The sequence below is a fragment of the Syzygium oleosum genome, unplaced genomic scaffold, assembly GCF_021117445.2.
Source record: "Syzygium oleosum isolate NSW1041296 unplaced genomic scaffold, Sole_v2.1 Sole_v2.11, whole genome shotgun sequence".
NCBI classification, from domain to species: domain Eukaryota; kingdom Viridiplantae; phylum Streptophyta; class Magnoliopsida; order Myrtales; family Myrtaceae; genus Syzygium; species Syzygium oleosum.
In genome coordinates, this window is record NW_026607495.1 from 2,491,257 (window position 1) to 2,510,709 (window position 19,453).

The 19,453-nt window shown below is 41.8% G+C and overlaps 1 protein-coding gene across 1 annotated transcript; it reads right to left on the reverse strand.

The window, feature by feature from the left end:
• Window positions 1-9,193: 9,193 nt before the first annotated feature.
• Window positions 9,194-14,564, reverse strand: LOC115688028 (homeobox-leucine zipper protein MERISTEM L1). Its single transcript, XM_030613751.2, has 12 exons — window positions 14,355-14,564; window positions 12,763-13,060; window positions 12,524-12,641; window positions 12,019-12,207; window positions 11,471-11,905; window positions 11,292-11,393; window positions 11,007-11,207; window positions 10,712-10,883; window positions 10,344-10,618; window positions 9,854-9,949; window positions 9,362-9,747; window positions 9,194-9,242 (listed from the first exon to the last, which is right to left on the reverse strand). The coding sequence occupies exons 2-11, from the start codon at window positions 13,020-13,022 to the stop codon at window positions 9,382-9,384; spliced, it is 2,214 nt and encodes a 737-aa protein (XP_030469611.1). The 5' UTR covers window positions 13,023-13,060; window positions 14,355-14,564; the 3' UTR covers window positions 9,194-9,242; window positions 9,362-9,381.
• Between the last annotated feature and the right edge of the window lie 4,889 nt (window positions 14,565-19,453).

Here is a 19,453-nt window from a genome sequence, read left to right on the forward strand (position 1 = left end):
TGATTGTCGGGTGTTATCCGTGTTTTCGTCTGGCGGTACGTGAGTGGCTACGTGGAGTTTGGGGTTGTACACTTATTGAGATTCGTCTCATGGTTATATAACCACCACTTTCAAACCCCCAGTCGTAAACCCGGGAAGCCCGCCTCCTCTTTTTGGAAGTTCGAGGAACCGCTTTTGGTGCCCGGTGGAGCTACAGGTGAGTGTCCGGAGGCTCAAACACGAAGAATTAGGAGCAGAAAGGAAGGCGACCAGTAGGCATTCCCTAGGCTATTTTAGGGATTGTTTAACTTGGGTTATCCAATAGTGAAGTTAAGATAACCAAACTCCTGAACTTTTGTTAAAACGGTGGTGGAGGATGTTCGTCTGTATTTATGTCTGTAATATGATGTTAGTTTTGTGGTGCAGTAATATTGTACGAAATGCTGTTATTGTTGTTTGTCTGTTTTGTTGTTCTACCCCGTTGTCGTCATATTTTTGTCCGGGATTTTGTTTTATATATCTCGCTTCCGCATATGGCTCTAATGTTTTGGGTTGTGTCGGCGACGTTCCTGGGACGTCGCATCATATCGACCGGAGCGGGATGTCGCGAGCTCGATGGGGTTCGGGGCGTGACAACCCTTGCCAACTCCATACAACCGTTCAAACTCAATACGTGTCATCTCGACACTCAAACAACACCAAAGAGAAATCAGGAAACCAAACAAACGTAGGAAAAGTTGAATCATCCAACTTGCGAACAACCTTAGCACATCTCGTTCTAGTCATCCAAACTCGTTTTCAACGATCTGTCACCATCACACGATAACCTGACACTCATACGTCCTTGGGAAACCAAAAAGTCAAAGACTTCCGAACTTTTCAACGCAAAACACAAAACCCATCATAAAAGACTAGAAACTATTCATCTCGTGCGAAAAGACAAACGCGAATTCGAGGGATTAGAATCTACTTGCCTTGAGGATGACCGTGTCGAAGAATCGCAAGAAGTCGAGCCGGTTTCTCTTGCGCAGCCACAAATCCTCCAAAGATGAAGAAGAAAGAAGAAGAAGAAGAGAAGAAGAAGAAGAAGAAATGAAGAGAGAAAGAGAGAAGCTTGATATAAAGAGATTTTCGGACAGAATATTCCTTGAATATTTTTTTTTTCGGCGGTCCTAAATCTCCTGTTATTCTGCTTAACCATAGCCATCAATCTTCACTCAAAACCTTTAATAAAAAAAATCTTGGCTAAAGTAGCAAAGATTTTCTTTGCGCTATTATAGGACGACACACAAAAAATCAGGATGTCACAATATCCTAGTTCTAATGTTTAAAATTGCTTGCCATCTAGCAAAGATTTGCTTAGAAGCAATATTTTGAACATTTTTCTGCAAAACATCTTTTGCAGATTTGCAATCAATTCTTAGCAAAAAATTTTGATTTAAAAGATCTCCACGAAGGAAATCGCCTTTAATGCAAGTAAACTTATAAATAATATCTTTATCTACCCCTTGGCTTTGATACCATTAATAGCCTAGGATCTGGGGATTATAAATCGAGATAGATATAAAATTAGAAGAATGTGAAAAACTGAAATTAACTAACAAAGGCGCCTTTTGCCATAATGGTAAGTTTTCTTTTGGAACTCCAAAATTAAGCGAGCCCAAGTGAGAGCACTATTAGGATGGGTAACCTCTTAAGAAAGTACCTACCTTTATGCTAAAGGACAAAACTGTGAGGCTCGGTATAAAATGGGATAAAGCGGACAATATCTCAAGTGAGTTAATCCAAGAATGTTGCATATGGTATCAGAGCGGGACCCCATAGGTGTGTGGTTTGGGGATGAACCAGGCAAAAACTGGTGGCCATGTAACGACCTAGTTCGACAAGGGTGGGGAGTGGTCGTCGGGGTCAAAGGGCTTGGACAAGGAGCGGCTTTTGGCAGGCTTCTAGGATGGCAAAAGAGGCAGGAATGAACCAAACTGTGCACCAAACACGGGAAAAGCGATTCTGAGATATATATGTGAGAAACTAGAATTAACTCACAAAGACGAACGGCAAGTTTTGCGTTGGAACTCCAAAGTTAAATAAGACCAAGCTTGGGTGACATCCGGGGAAAGTACATGCCTGTACGCCAAAGGACAAAACCATGAGGATCGGCATGGAACGGGTCAAAGCAAACAATACTTGAGTGAGTTAATCCAAGGATGTCACAAAGATAGTCACTGCCGTGAGATAAGACCAATCACAGCCCTCTACAGATAACTCCTCAAGAGCCGGGAAGACAATAGCTGCTGGGTTGAGCCCTCATTAAAAAAATGTGATATTCACAAGATCCAAGTATTTGAGATTAGGAAGGAGTATTTTAGAAGGTAGCTTTAAGACCCCTGGCACGAATAATAGCAGGTAGGTCAATGATGTGGAAGTGAATAAGCAGTAAGGCAAGGCAAGTGGTTCTTCAATGTCTGAAAGGAAAAGAGAGCACTCCTCAACATTTCGCTGAGCTACCGCAGATACCCATAAATTGACATGGGATGCATCACGTAACACATTGCAACAGTGTTTGTCTTAGGATGTTTTTCTTCTAGCAGAAAAGTTTGATCAGATTTGGCTACCAAGCAACAGTGTTTGTCTTAGGATTTTGCATTCATCAGTATTGTTTAGTTAGAACACGTTATGGTTCCGGTATTCCTAGAAAATTCCTAGAGTCACAGTCAAACCGCCCCTGACACTCACAGTCAAGTTTAGATTATGAAATGTCACAAAGGCTTAGAGCTGATACTGTTTTGCTGAAATCCTTGCAATCCAGTCAACTTTAGGATTCACTTTTTAATCAATGTCAAGCTTAGAACATGAAATTGCTAAAGATGACTATTAGTTTTTAGTGAAATCTTCCTACTGGTGGTCATCAAGTCCATGTCACGGAGGAAAATAATTATCGACTCATCCTGAAAATTCGATACCAACTAACCTGGACATGCTTATTCAGTATACAGGTCAAGTGATTCTCAGAGGTTCAACTGAATACTTTCGTCTTATGAGCTTATTAACTCCGAACACGACTCGCATAAATTTGAATTAACCAAATTAATGGTGTGCATATGCTACTTCAATTTGAAAGAGGCAAAGTTTTGTGGACTTATATAAACAACTCGGCTAGTAACTGTCTTCGTTTTAGCCAGAGTTGATAATTACCTTTGTTCGATGAATCTTACTTCTTGTCATAGATCTGTAAGTTGGCTGTCATAACATACACGTTCTGTAACAGTCTGAATTTTCGATCCTTTTCCCGGGATTTAGGAAATGAATTTGATCAATGCACTCATAGTGAGATCTCACCCGGAAATGCGCATTCACGGGATGGTAACCTTAAGGGTAAGGCTAGTACGGGATTGAGTTCGCACGACCAAAGAACTCGACCTTGGTTCGATCTTCGACCATATCGATTGACGAGGGAATGTTTTGAGCCAACCGAGACCGGTCTATTTGAAGGTGACAATTTTGGACGGCCGATGACGTTTTTGGCTTGGCCAACCTTGGGGCCACCCATTTCTGCAAAAAAAATGGATTTCGGTCCGGGGCCGGAAAAATTACGGTTTTGCCCCTGTGGGCACCAAGGCTGGATTCGGAGGCCGTTTGAGGTTATTTTTCGCGGCCAAGGTCATTTTGGGTTGGCCACGCACATTCAGAGTGGTTCTGGCCAAAAATTGGAATTTCGACAAAAATTGGAAAAATAATATTATTTTATTCCCAGGACTTTGCAGTCAGTTTTCGAGGACTTAAAAAGTGAATTTCGCGATTCCGACGTCATATTATGTTGGCCACGCACATATGGAACGCGTATGTGCGAAAATTGGAATTTTGACCCGGGACCGAAAAATTACCAAAATGCCCTTGGACCCATTTTTGGTAATTCCGAATTTTGGATTTAATTTTGGGATTAACCAAGGTGAGTTTGACTTAATCCAGGTCTGGTCAGCCTTGGGTTAGTGGCAAAGGACCATTTTACCCCTAAATTATTGGATGAGATGGAAAGATAGCCATTGGATCAAGGGCAAAATTGTCCAATTGGCCTAGATTGAGACACATGGATTCCACTCACACCATCTTTGACCTATTTGACCAGACCCTCTCTCTCTCCTCTCAGCCTATTCGGTCATTTCCCCGTGCAAATTCTTCTTCTTCTCCGTTTCTTGTTCTCAGGTTCGCATCTGCATTTTAACCGTTCACGCAGGAACAGCACCCCCGAGCCGCTTGGCCGCCCACCGCCCATCGCCACAAAGACCCTTGGACCTCCCTCTCACCTGTTCAGCCACCACAGCCCCGGTTTAAATCCGAACAGCCCTCTCTCTCTCTTTTTCTCTCTTCCCGTTCAGAACAAGATCACGGAGCTTCACGGAGCTCCGATCGCTGCTCCGTCGACACCCAGCCGTCCAGCACGTCCATACGTCGCCGCCAGCACCGTCCGTACAGTGTCCCTGTATGGTACTATTCACCGTCCGTATGGATCACTGTTCACGCCGGACCGTATGGACGCCGCGGCTGTCACCAGCACCTCGCCGGCCACCGTCCCAGCCCTATCCGTACGGTGTCCGTACGAAAGTACTGTTCACGCCGTCCCCCCGTCCCGGCGTCGCCGGCGACGCTGCTGCCGCTGTCCCGGCCCGTTCCAGCCCCGTTCTGTCTCGCCTTTTTGGGTAAGTGTTTTCCCCAAATGTCATTTAGGAGTCCGGGTATCGTAGGGCATGTTTAGGGTTTAGTTCGGGTAGTTTATGTGGCTATTTTAGGACTAAATTGAAGGCTGATTGTGTGGTTGTTGTGGGCTGAATCGGAGACTGAGTTGGCAAGGAAATTTGCGAGGTTTAGGAGGCTCGATGATGGCTGAGGTGTTGTGGATTGATTGTGACTGAATTGTGCGATTGATTGGTAGAATTATGCCTTGAATGGCACTTTGTATGTGGCTGTGTGGCTCGTGATGGTTGGCTGGTTTGGTGTGTGCTTCGGACTGAATGTGGCTTGGCCGTGTGCCTCGTGTGTGTGGCCGTGAGGTGTGTGACTATGGGAGTGTGATTGTGCAATGAATTTGTGTACCAAGAGTGTGTGGTTATGTGTGCGTGTTCGTGTGACGAGAATGAGTAATCGTGAAATGTGTGTGAGGTGTGTATGTTTGACCATACGTGGTGGATTGTGTGTAAGGCGTGAGGTTGTGTATGACCGTGAGTGTTGCTGGCCATGTGTAAATGTGGTTTGAGTGGAACGAGGGTACGGAAATGTAGGATTGGTTGGAAAGGATCCGTCCTGAGGCGTGTACGTTTACGCGGGACGATGCCGTCCCTGACGAGGTGACGATGCCCGGCCCGACGGGGTGTCGATGCCTGACGTAGTCAGAAGACCGTTGGCCTGATGCGTTTTACGCGGGCGCGGTAGAAGGAAAGTGTGTGTAGGATTCCGTCCTGAGGCGTGTACGTTTACGCTGGACGATGTCGTCCCTGACGAGGTGACGATGCCCGGCCCGATGGGGTGACGATGCCTGACGAGGTCAGAAGACCGTTGGCCTGATGCGTTTTACGCGGGCGCGGTAGTGGTGGAAAGGTTGAAAATGAGTGGGATTTGACAAGACAAGCGAGAGGATTGTGGAAAGTGACGCATGGTGTGAGTAGCGTGCGAGTGTGTTTGTATCGCGCGATGTGATGCTTAATTATGGGGTAGAAACTGCTAGGCACTGTATGGGACGTGCCCAAGTGGTTTATGTCTTATAATTAAGGCACGCGCGCGTCTGTGATTCCTTGCTGTGATGTGTTGGCTGTGTTATTGTCTAACATGCAGGAACGTGCGTGATGGATTCCAGGTAGGGTCGCATGTGATTGTTAGTTTGGTCGATCGTTGTGTGTTATGTGTGTTTTCGTCTGGCGGTACGTGAGTGCCTACGTGGGGTTTGGGGTTGTACACTTATTGAGATTCGTCTCACGATTGTATAACCGCCACTTTCAGACCCCCGGCCCTAAACCCGGGAAGTGCGCCTTTTCTTTTTGGAAGTCCGGGGAGCTGCTGTTGGTGCCCAGTGGAGCTGCAGGCGAGTTCCAGAGATTCAAGCCAGAAATTCCGAAGCAAAATGGAAGAGGGCGACCCTTAGGTTTTTCCCTATGGTGTTTTAGGGGTTGTATAACTTGGGTTATCCGATAGTGAAGTTAAGATAACCAAATCCCTGAACTTTTGTTTAAACGGTGACTGAGGATGTTAGTCTGTATTTACGTCTGTAATATGATGTTTGTATATTTGGTGTTGTATGAATATGTGGTTGCTGAATTGTTCTGTTGTTCTACCCCGTTGTCGTCATTATTTGTCCGGGGTTTTGTTATTCGCTTCCGCATGTGGCTCTGATGTTTAGGTTGGGTCGGCGACGTTCCTGGGACGTCACATCGTTTCGACCGGAGTAGGGGATGTCGCGAGCTCGTTGGGGTTCGGGGCGTGACACATTCGTATTGCAAAGTCTATGTGAAATACAAATGCAGAATTTCGATCATTAGTTCATGGGAGTGTAAAATTTTTAGGTCTCTCAAATTGAGTGAACGACCTTTCAGGACAGAACATTACAAGTGCATGAAAACCAAAAGAAAATGTCTGATCATTGTCTTCCTTCGACCGCGGAATTGGTGATGGTGTTTGTGGACAAGATGCTTTCCCGTTGCGACTCAATATCGTGACTTAGAATCTGGCTTTGGAAGGTGAATGTAGGCGGTCTCGGCTGAGGAAGTTCTGATTCACCACTCAGAATCAGAACTACAGACAACATGTTGGGTCGGTCCGTCGTGTGGTCCTGCTCACAGAGAAGCCCTACTTGAATGCATCTCATGGCTTCTGATGGCAGACAAGTATCAACAATTGCTTCATCTGTTAGGTCTAGTCCTCTATCTTCACTCCACACTTGCCATGCCCGTAAGAATCAGAGGACATAGGGCGCATAAATGGCCGAAAATATTATAGAAGATCACTCGAGACTGATTAACTCCCACTAACATAGGAAAGAAGATTGAAATGCTGGCCACGGTAGTATAAGCTTGTGTTCTTTTTTCCAGCAACGATCTCAAGTGGCAACACGTCGAAGCTATAGACATCGGATTTCTCAGAAAATATCCCTCCCATGGCATACTCGGGAGTCAATAAATTTCTTATAGAATTGACTTACCAGGCCAAATTCAATTGTTTCTAGAAATGGAGAATTGTGCAGCATATTGAAAAATGGCCACCATTGGAAGTCGAAAAGCCCTAGATCCAAGGATTTTAAATTACCAAAGATAGGTAGATCGGAATAGAGCTCTACTGCACCAGTTAGAACCTATGAACAAGTGAAAAAACACACATAATTTATCTTTGAAGTTATTTCCAGCTACCAGTAGATTTGTCATAAATGAACTAATTTGGGGTTTCTGGTAGTCAAAAAATTAATTTTGGGTGAATTTGTCGCATGTGTACCAATTTAGAGTTTTTCGTGGTATTAACCCTATAATTTATTTGTTTTATGAATTTATTTTCGCTTTTGCGAGTTTCCCTCAAACCAATCTGAAAAAACTAGAATATATTAGTTCAACTAATGGGAAAATAAAATTTTGATACTTTTTCTCAAAATTAATATATTTCCAATATTTTTAACATAAAGCAAATAATATTGATCCTTTTAAATTTTCCTATGCGATTCTTGTTAAATCTCTAGAGATTGTCAAAAATACAAACACTAAGGTATTATTTGTTGGATGTGGTGTCCACCGCATAGTTACTCCAAGTTCATCCTTTTACATGCTACCAATTGATAAAGAAACAAAAGGTTAGACTAGATCACACTCTAAAATAGAGTACTTATATTTGTTGTTCAAAATTTGAGCTCGAATAATTACATGCTAGCACATTTTGGGAGTCGCATTAGAAAGAGTTAACGAGCGCTAAAATTAACTTTTAGGGTAAAAAAGACAAACTCCCATAGTATCATTAAAAATCCGAAAATGATACCTCATAAAACATTTATCCCAAAGTAATTTTCGACCCATAGAAAAACTCATACCGGTATTCATACAATGTATTTAGTCCAAACTAATTTTCGTCTTATGAAAAATCCCAAACCGATACTCTAAATCCAAATCTACCTTCCACTTCAGATCCCAGACTGCTAAAGGAGGGTAGATTTAGGTCAGCCGTATCGGTTTGAGATTTTTTGTGACACGATAATTAGCTTGGGACAAAACGAGTATACCGGTGTCTTTTTCGAGACCTGCTATTTAGGCCCCCGCTCTTTCTTTTTCATTGAAATTTACTCTCTTTTGAAACCTGCTGTTTAGTGTTTAGGCCCACAGTCTGGATCGTTTTTCGCTGTTCATTCATTGTTGCCAACAACCACTGACTCACAGTTCAATAAGTCTGCATTGCATCTATCTAACCCCATCCAAAGATTAAAAAAAAAAATCCTTACAATATCGCAATGTGGGTCCACATAGATTGAGGAAGATGATATGCATTTTATCATAACGAGCAGCCAAGACCAGCAATTACTCTTTAGATGACAAATCTGCAGAGGTTAGTAGGGAGCAACAAATGTATGTGCAAAATGTGAGAGCAGTGCTAACTTTTCTTGAAGTGTAAATAGTTAAGCAAACGAAGTGGATTATAGTTTATATCTCGAATCTAGTGTGTAGTATTGACTAAGGTGATGCGCATTGGCTTTAAATCAATCTAGTGGAATTGACGAAATGAGATGAGATGGTTTTGCATACGAAGTTAGAACAGTTTGTAGGCACCTTACTAGATATCTATCAGCAGCAAAGTATTTGAAAATTGATCATCTTACATGAGATTCCAGAATCATGACATAGAATAATTGCAACATCTAAAATTCTGCCAGTTAAACCAACTAAATTTTCGACCAAAAAAACAACTAAAGTTTGAATTAAAACCAACATGGAGTTAGTCATCGAGTCTGAGCTACAAGGCACAAAGACAACACAGTAGCCAGGAAACAACTTCGTACTGAGCTAAGTAAACTAAACCAAAACAACACAGAATGATCAGATTAAGAAAAGACTACAAACAAAAGGGTTTTGACTTGATCTCTTCTTTTGTTAGGCAAAGTCAATGCCCGAACCCAAGCACTTTCACTTCTTGTGGTAGCAGCTTCTCTCTTGCAACACCAAAAAGACTATGCACAGGTGCGTTCTTGACTTCCTGAAAATTTTTGGGATAAAATATCTTCACTTTCGCTTTCTCTCCAGCTCTTGTTGCTGCATTTACAAATCATTGATCAACCCAAAATGAAAGTGTCACTGTGCTTCGGTGCTAGATATTCATTCAAACTCATGTATATATATGCATCTAGTTGTCAAAGGAGATCATCACTAACCATAATAGTAGTTTCTTTGGTCATGGGTTATCACCCGACACTGACGCCTTGATTCTTTCGACAGTGCACTTGATCAGGTTGTTCACAGTAGCCACCGACCCGAGAGAGAGTTTAGCAGATGGTACAGTGTCAACCAGGATTTGAAATGCCACTGTCAGTAGCGAACCACCGGAGCCGATCTCGAGAATGTTTCCTCCACCAAATTCTGGCCCATCAGGAAGTATGGCAAAACCTGAGGGTAACAGCGCAACGTAGTCGGGGTCGCCGCCGTTTAGTACGACGTTCATAGCGACGATGTCGACCGGAGCGTAGATCACATATGCCCCCACAGAATCTGTGCAGCTTTCTTGCAGTATAAGCATGTTGCTCTGGCTCGAATTTGCATTCTGCAGCTCAATTTACAGGTAAAAACGTCAGTCCCAATTGATGCGAACAGCGTGATCTTTTTGACCTTTCTAATGTGAGAATAGTTTCCTTTTGGTGATTACTTACGTTTACACGGAGTAATGAGACGCTGTTGCCAGGGTCACGACCATTTGCTATATGTGCCATTTCTTGAACTTGTCCCCCATTTGAAAGTATATCCCACTACATTGATCACAATTCACCACAAATGAATAAGCAACAAGCAACATGAAATTGATCCCTTCATCGGATTTAATGCATAATTTAACTTGGCAAGACTCATCTGCATTTGCCACAACACCAATTACTCGAAAGCTAACACGCCATGGACATCGCATGAGGCAACAAATCACAAATCATTAGTTCAACTCAAACAGATACAGACAAGAAAATGTTGAATTTCTGTCTCTACATGCCTCTTGGTTAAGAACTCTAACTTATTTATAAAGCCAATTAGAAGGAAGAGTTTGCATCTCCATAGACAACTTTAATAGGAATCTAAGAATCCAAAAAACATGACATATGTCCAAGAAATGAAGCCCAATTTTCTTCCAATAAAGAAGCATAAATTCCCTACCTCATTGCGAGAGTTCTCATCACGGAGGAAATCAAAAACCCGTTTGGGGGGAACCGGGAGCCAGAAGGAAGTTGCGGCGCTTAGCACAATTCCGGGAGGCCTGCCTGGATCATCCATGCTCTTTCTTGTCATGACCCTCACATTATTATCAGAACCAGCTGCTGATAATGTTGTCCAAGCATGTGCAGTTGAAGCACCGACACCGCTACAGAAGCTAAGCACCATCCTCTCAGCCAATTTCAACATGCTCCTCCTTCCTTCTGGGCTCGTTATCACTGTGCACATATAATATTAATTGAGTTATCACTAAAGCTGGCAATGAAACTTATGGGGATTCCTGACGGAAAATTGTGAAATAGGATCAATACATAGATCTCCTGATGGTATGTTATTGGCCATTGAGCTCGCGAGACGTTCACACTGCCGGTCCAGTGTCGCCACCCAACGTTTCGCTCCAAAGGCGAGGCCGCAATTCACTAGGGGCCTATATATGCTATGAACAGCTCTATCATCAACCTCTACATGTTCGACCCATGTGACCTGAAAATGGAAAATGATACAAGAGAATTTATACGGCAGAAATTATGTATGTGAAAAATGAGGTGATTAAATGGGGATGTCTCATTTCTAGAGAAGAAGAGGGTCAAGGAAATATATGACCACCTTTGAGTAACCATTAGGCAATTCTTGAATCAAACAACCGGATGGCCTTCTCCGACTCCGTAATATGGGATTCCCTCGTATATTGTCCAAGGAAACATCGACCACAGCCCACGTTCCATCGCTGTGTTGCTTACAATACCTCACAAAATAATTTTCTCGAGAAGGAACAAGCGGCGATGGGACCTGGAACTCGGCTGTCATCTGAAAAGTTAATGAATGGGGCTTCTTAGAACGGAGTCGATGAAAAATAGTCAGTTAGATTATTATGCAAAGTGTGAGTGTTACCACTTGCAATGCACCATTGTAATTCCCGGCAACACCAGTTGATAGGACTTCTATGGTCATTGCTCTTGAGACAATGCCACAAAAAACACCTGACCATTGATTCTGAAAGACAAATGATTTTAGAAAAAAAATGAACCAATCAACTGCTCAAATCGATTTTAAGCAGAGTAATAAGTTACCACATCCATGAGTATTTCGACAAGGTTAATGTGATTCATAATAACCACTGCCGATTCTCTCGAAGCTTCCGATTTGAACCCTAAAGGTTTCGGCCCAATTCCTCTAGGGAAGATCCTAAAATATTCATCTTCATTCAATATCTCCGATGGTTGGCCACTGCCTGCAGGAATCCACAACGGTTCTCCTCCTTGTGCCATCCTAATCAGTTCCTCCATTGCCGCGACCGCAAGCTCGATGATCAATGGCTTATCTGCCTCCGAAGGCATGGATACAGATCTTATAAGATCAATTCCCCCATACATTTCTCCAACGAAACCTGATTGAGCCGGGAATTGATCTGGGGAGCGGGATGACATGTGAGGAGGAAGATGAGGGTAGTTAGAAGCCAACGGCTTCCCAACATACTTTGAAGCAATCGCAGATATCCTATCTATCTGCAATACAAGAAAGAGGGTTCAACATTTTTTCATGGCCCGACATGTGCTATTCTTGTGAGTCATGAGTTGAGAAAGTGCAACAACCAAGTGTACTTATATTCCTATGCTACCTCATCTTTCAAACGAGCATTTTCAATCCTCAGATGCTGCTCATCAAAGGACATTTCACCAAGGGCGGCAGGGCCGCCGCAGTTAGGGCAGGTGGCGGTGCTGAGAGCTTCCCTATACCTCGTGTTCTCGGCACGGAGCTTTTCATTTTCAGCCTTCAGAATCGCATTCTCGTGGCGTTCATGTTGGGCCTGTAAATTAGAAATCTACCCTTCAGCACTTGTATAAGCATCGACTCCAAAACGCACTCACTTTAAAACAATTGTCAACTACCCCCAAAATATGAATCTCTCAGTTACATCTATTAGTTAGGCCGCCAATTACTGTTCATATGTGAGTACGTCATTTTTGCATGCGCATTTTGTAGCTTGTATTATGTAATCATTACCTTCTGAACATAAGATCTAAGGAAGCTATCCGTGGTCTTGATTATGTAATTTTATAAATCTTATTCGAGGAAATATAGATTTTGCACATTCAAATGCAAAGTTTTAATAGAGAAGTTACCTTCATTTGGGTTCGCTTATTTTGGAACCAAAACTTGACTTGCAAAGGCTCCAACCCTAGCTCCCGGCTCAGTTCCTTTCTTTGTTTGTCATCTGGGTGAGGGCACTCCTTGAAGAAACTAAAAAATATAAATAAATATAAGAGAGAGAGAAAGAGAAATATTTCACATACCCAAGTAATTAAACCACTAAAATTTATATAGAAAATAAGAAAACGCGTTCATTATGTTGTTCGCTCACCCTTCAAGCTCTTGGATTTGACGCTGAGTGTGGCGATGGTAACGCTTTCTCTTCTGGCGTTGACCATTGTTATTGTTGTTGTCATCGTTGTTGGGATCTTGAACGTCGTCACCTGAAGGGTCGGGTTCCATGGTTTCAGTGCCAGATTTGGTCTCGAAATCTTCGATGTCTCTCAACTTCAACACTTCGCTCTCGGAGCTTCTCGCGCTAGTCATGTCAAGCAAGTGATGGTGGTTCTCAAACATGTTGGGTTGAAACATTTTTGACTGATTTTATCCCCCTCAAGGCTCTCTACTCTCTGCAAAGTGTGAGACTGTGAGAGAGCAACCCACTAAGAGTTCTTTTCTTGTCCAAAATATATACACATACAAGAATTTTAAGTGACCCTCAAGTTAGAGAGAGAGAGAGAGAGAGGAGAGACAGAGACAGAGACAGAGAGGGAGGTTAAGTGATAAGTATGGACTATGGAGCTCTCAAAAGTCAAAAGATCTTCTACTACAGAGAGCTGGCAAGCACACATACATGTAGGTACAGAAATACATGGAGTTGTCTACTGAACTTTCAAGGGCCAAAATGAAGACTAAAAAATAAAAGAGAAACTATCTCTTCATTGAGAAGGGTCGTGCCTTAAATATTTTTGTATCAATCAATGAAGCACGCCCAATAACTAATGAACTAATTCTTCTTCAACCCATTTCAGATTTAGGTTTATATCTCACCCACAGAAGCAGGGACTAGCAAAACGTGATGTGGTATTGAACAAAGGAAAAACAAGTGAAGCTCCAAAGATCTGAACAATATATGGAAACAAACACAACTTGGGTTATGGAAGATGAAATGGAAAAAAATCACGGAAAATTAATTCGTGGACCTCGAGTGGCGTTTATCCCCAAAGAGAGAACGCCGTCTTCACATTTAACAAAGCCGGAGCGTATAACTCCGGCAAACACATAAGAAAACCCTAAAAACCAACCACATCTCACTCATTTCTATCCGTAGGAAGTCCCAAATCTTCCTAGATGTGAAGAAGAAGATGCTTGTAGGGTTAACAATTTTCTTGTTCTTTTTCTATGAGCAATTTTGGTGGGTTGATTTCTATGAGCAAGATAGATAGTGAGGCTTTTGTTTACAGGTTAGCCGAAAAAAGGGCATTAATGACGTGACCGGGGTTTTCCTTTTGGGGGAGTTTTCAAAATTTAAGGAAAAATGAAAAAGAAAGAAAGTCTCGAGTCTTTGAGCTGTTACGTGCCAAGAGGCTAGAACAGGAAAAAAATGTGGTGTACGTAGGAGGAATTGACACACTCAAGCGAGAAGAAAGCTGTCGAACACTTTCCAAAAAGAAAAAAAAAACGCAAACAATTTCTTTACACCCTAAGTCAAAATTAAATCGTAACGCCCACCAATCTCTCTCAGACTCTCTCTCTCTCTCTCTCTCTGCGTGGGAAAAAAAATAACGTAAAACTTGGTTCAAAGGAAAATCAAAGTGAAGCGTTGACAGTGAGTGATCTGGGGAACTGTTTGACAAGGTGATGGTGTATATCACAACGTGTACGCAGAGAGAGAGAGAGAGAGAGAGAGAGAGAGAGACTTACTGAAGAGAGTTGAGGGCTGAAGCTCTGACCGATCGCTTTGGCATTTCTTGGGGCTGCTTGAGAGCTGCTTCTGCTTGAGTGAGAAATGGAGAAGGGAAAAAAGGGTTTTCTTTTACAGAGACTGTACAGTGAGGAAGATGTGTGTGTGTGTGTGTGTGTGTGTGAGAGAGAGAGAGAGAGAGAGGGAGAGGGAGGGAGGAGTGTTTTGGGGAAGAAGAGGAAGAGGGTAGAGGGAGGAGTTATTGCAGAGCGTGTTGAGAGGATGCAATTGCATTTATGGCGGGGAAGGAGGAGAGTTATTGTTCTCTCAGAGAGAGAGAGAGAGAGAGAGAGAGAGAGAGACTCGTTTTTCATGGTTTTGTCATCCACTAGGGTTAAGGGTTTACTCGACCTGAAATGTTAGGATTAGGATATATGTAAGAGAAATGCACGCATAGGTGATAGAGAATGTACGTCCAGAAATGCTAAACTATTGTTAAAAATTTGTAGGTTTTGCGAAAGCATGGTGTTTAATATAGATGATAGTTTGTGTTTTGTGATGTGTGCAAGTGTATGTGTCTATGGCATAGTTGGATGTAGGAATGGACAAGGGGCAAGGTATATGGGACAAGCATAGTTTCACTAGTTGATAGAAATGGTTTTACAATAGTTGGAGGTGGTGTTGTGATGGAGGAGGCACATGATATGGTCTTTTAGTTCATGCTCCCCCCACCTTGCATGAATGATACTAAGCTCTATTTATAGAGCAACTCCACCGACTCTCTCCCACAATTGTTGACCTATTTTACAAGATTTTTCTAGTCTATGTTGCTGACATCTTCAAGCTTCCTCTCCACGCATAAGCTCCTAGAGACTTCAACACTTTGCTTGTGCTTGCTAGACTCTTCTGCACAAATTCATTGCTGCCTAAGACTAGGATTTTTTGAAGGATTCAATACCCATCCTAGAAGTCTGAAGAAATTGGATCGCAAATTCCAACAACTATCAAGACATTTCAGTGAAAACTTCCTGGTTTAAGAAAGTGGTGCAAGTATTGCTAGAAATTTTTAGTATATCGCAGTGAAAGTCTTGCGAATGGTTTTGAACATTCTCAGATGCAGAGAAGCTGCTTCTCGGAGTTGGATTATACAATGTCTCAAATGAAATGGACAATATGAAAAGAAAGCTAAGAACCGAGTATATCTAGCCGTTTACTATTAAAGTTAAAATCACAATAGATGTGGATTACGTAGTCAGCATACATTTTGATTTCTACCATTTGCTCCGACGGTCCAAGGTATATCAAATTCAGTTTGTGTAACAAGAGAACTGTTTCTAGTTCAATTCCAGCAGACGAAATGGATTAGCGAAGTGGAAATGGCAATTACAAGGCGAAGGGGGGAGTCTCCTAGTCCTGGCTACTTCGCTTCGTATGAGGGTTTGGTTGGGAATCATTTTGCAATAAAGGGTCTAGAGATCAGTTTGATAGTGTTTGGGGTCAAAGTCACAATCCATGATTGTATAAAGGCTTAGCCGAAGATCAAGCAAGGAATGAATTCACACCTATGGAGGAGGAAGAAACCCGATCTGTCAATCCTCAACTCACAAGGCACTTAAAGAGCACCCAATTAGATAAGAAATATGCAGAAGAGATGATTTATGTGAAGAGTACATGATCCTGTTTATAACTTATTATCTAAGATAACTAGATCAACATAATGTGAATTATTATCAATCAAAGATACGCACAATCAAGGAAGATATGTGTATAACCGTGAGAGATATAGATAATCAAAGGAAATATCATAATTATCTTTTAACATTCTCTCAAACTCAAGTTGGTGTAGAAAAAGTCATCTGAAATTTAGAGAAAAGTTCCGAAAAAATGCATGGGTGCATGGAGGGCTACGTCGCAACATGCATACGTGGCTACTTAGGTGGTTGTTGTGCGTTGTTGTGGCCTGCTATGCAGGCTACGTAGGATGCCATGGCTGTTGTGCAGGTTACGTGGTAGGAGGCATCATGAGACTAGTGTGGATGTTGTGCAAACTACGCAACGGGAAACAGCAGTATGCGATAGCAAAACAAGCTGACATGGGCGTAACGAACAATGTTGAGGAATGACATTGAGAGAGGGATATTGATAATAATTGAAAAAGAGAACTGACACAAGATATGATCCGTTTGTGCAAACAATCATGCGTTGGGGTATGCACACCCGGTGCACTCAAAGTTTTCTCAAAATAAGAAATATGCAGAAGAGATGATTGTGTGTAAATTCTGCGCGTTTCGATGGAGAGTACACAAGCCTATTTATAGACTTTATTATATGACTATTTAAGGTAATAAGATAAACATAATCTACACAATCATAATAAATATACATATAATCCTAAGAGATATGGAGAATCATAAGGAATATTATAATTATCTTCGACATTAATTAATAATCCATGGTAGACTAGATTCCACTAAAGATTTCGTTGCTATGTTATATTATAGTGACTTCACAGAACTTATCTATATGTCCTGTCAAATTGTTTATCTCTATATATTCCACACAAAAGTTCTGAAAAGTAAGAACAAGTAAATATGTAGAGATGTTGGCCAACATCATCAGCCTCTGACCAATTTTGTTTTGATTTCTTGATCATCTTTCCTCATCCCATCATCATCCTTTCTCCCTTCAACTGACAAATGCTTAATAGTTTGCACATATTGCGGAAGAGATGCATAAGCAATACAGAAAGGATCTTTTGAATTGGATCAACTTTAATCATTTGACGAAATGAATATGAATTTTTGAATCTTTCGAATAATATCTCGAGTAAAGATTATTGAAGTGTTGGTCCGCTTACTCAGTAACGACATCGGCTCGTGTAAAATTCTGTGAATTGAGATACTTTGAGACTGTGGAAACTGTGATTAAGTAGAAATGGGTACTAGAGAACTGTGGATTCATCAAGTAAAATGTTCTCCGAGTATTTTTAGGTTAAACGACATCAAATTCCCTTTTAGATGTTATGCGATGATTTGTGGCTAATTTAGGTACTCGAGTCCCATCGAGCTGAACGCTTTACAAAGGCATATAATATTGGAAAAAATGTAACACGATATTGTTTGTTGTAATCAAGAAATTAAACAAAACTAATAACTCTGAGAAAGCGATAACAAATTAACTCTAACAAACGCAGCCATTGGACGGAGTGAACGAGTTATTGCCTAATTTCGTGCTAGGCATCGAGAGTTCTATCGCCCGGTGCGATGAGGCAGAGACACATGTAGAGCCTCCGAGGACACTCGCCTGAAGATGCGTAGGCTAGCCGCCACGGTCGTTCGACTTTGCCCTGCATCATGTGGGAAAAACCGAACGGATTGTAATAAAATTAAATAGGAGGTGAGGTACCGGTTACCGAATTTCCTTAAGGAGATTAATTCCCTGCTCATGGTGCACTGCAAATTTAACAAACTATACCTCCCAAGATGCAATACCTCGAACCTATTTGGTTAGCACTATGCAAATAAGACTCGATCGAATAGTTCTCGAACCAACACACTTAGAGAAAAAATTGAAGAGAACTTATGTTAAAATGAAGTATAATCCAAATCCATTTGTAGAATTTGAATGAACATGAACTGAAGAGATACATGAATCGAAGTGATACATGAACTAAAGAGACACGTGAACTGAAAAGACATGTCTCGTTTTGTTCACTTTTGTTTATCCATTGACCCATAATTACAACATATAAGACACTAAATGAGATAGAATGTGCATATCTAGCATGATTTTCTAATGGGTGGAAGCAGGGGACTAGGTGCCCATGTTGTGCTGGATGGACAAACACGTTGGAATGGATTCCTAGCCTCGTGCTGGCTTAAGAACATGGACCCTGATAAAGTCCTAGGAAGTTCTTAACTTAAACAGGTGCGGGTTTTTATGATTTTTTTTAGCTATTCAATTTGTTTTTCTTTTTTACCTTCTTGTTTTGCTTTTGAGACGGGTGAGACAGCAGCGAGAGACAAATGGTTTTGACAATGCTCAGAGAGAAGCCACATGAAGGATACATAACATGAGATTGCTTTAGAGAGCAAACTCCAAACTCCAGTGATTTGCCCAGAGTTTCATCTCTGTAATTTTCTTTGTGATCTTTGTGTGAGAAATGGTTTTGGGGCTAGAATCCACGGAGCAATGTACTGATTGCGTTCGTGAGGGAAGCTTGCTTAGAGACAATACGCCATTGTACTCATAATCTCCCGGTTGATTCCGGCGACACCTTTCATCTGTATCTTTCTGGACGTAGGTAAAAGTGCTGGCCCAACCTGGTCATGACACTGTGTACTACATATATTGCTTGATTTACTATTTGATTGCTCCTGACCCTCTGCTCCAGTTGTGCGCCTTACTGGTCGTGACAACACCTGATGCTCAAAAGCAAAGGAGCAATGGCACGCCAACTTCAAAAGACCGGCCTCTTGATGATTCACAAGTCAATGATGCTCTCATCTTCTTCTCATCTATGCTTCATGAATTTTGATGATTCAGATTTCCCCGATCACCATGAAAATCCCTTTTCCTTGAAGCATTTTCGGTGGATTCGGCGCATACCTTATGATTCGTGCTTATGTTGGCAATACTACATATCAACACGTCACATGATCTTCGTGGAAAAAACTTTGTGTGTCGCTTTGACCCTTACACTTTCATAACTTCGGCATTCCTTTACTTTTCTTAACTTTTGCTTTGCATTTGTTGCATTGTCATGGCTAATACGATATGCTTGGATTCCTAACAAGGGACCCAACAAAGTTCTCTATAGATAATGCTAGTGATAGACGTAAAATCTAGGTCAAGGGCAATGAGATTGAAATATTTGCAATACCAAACTCATGTGGGTGAGGGAAATGTAGAAATTGTATATCAAGCTTCAAAGACTATAGTATTTATCTAATAAACATTGCGCTGGAAACACCAAGGAGTCGACTATATCAATGGGCGTGCCAACAAAGGCCTAAAAATCCTTTCCCAGGCCCGCCTATGATGAAAATGTTGTCAAACATTCTATATAAGATTGATTAGGCCTAGACGAGCCTAGCTAGGCTCCGGGTGAGCAGGTCGA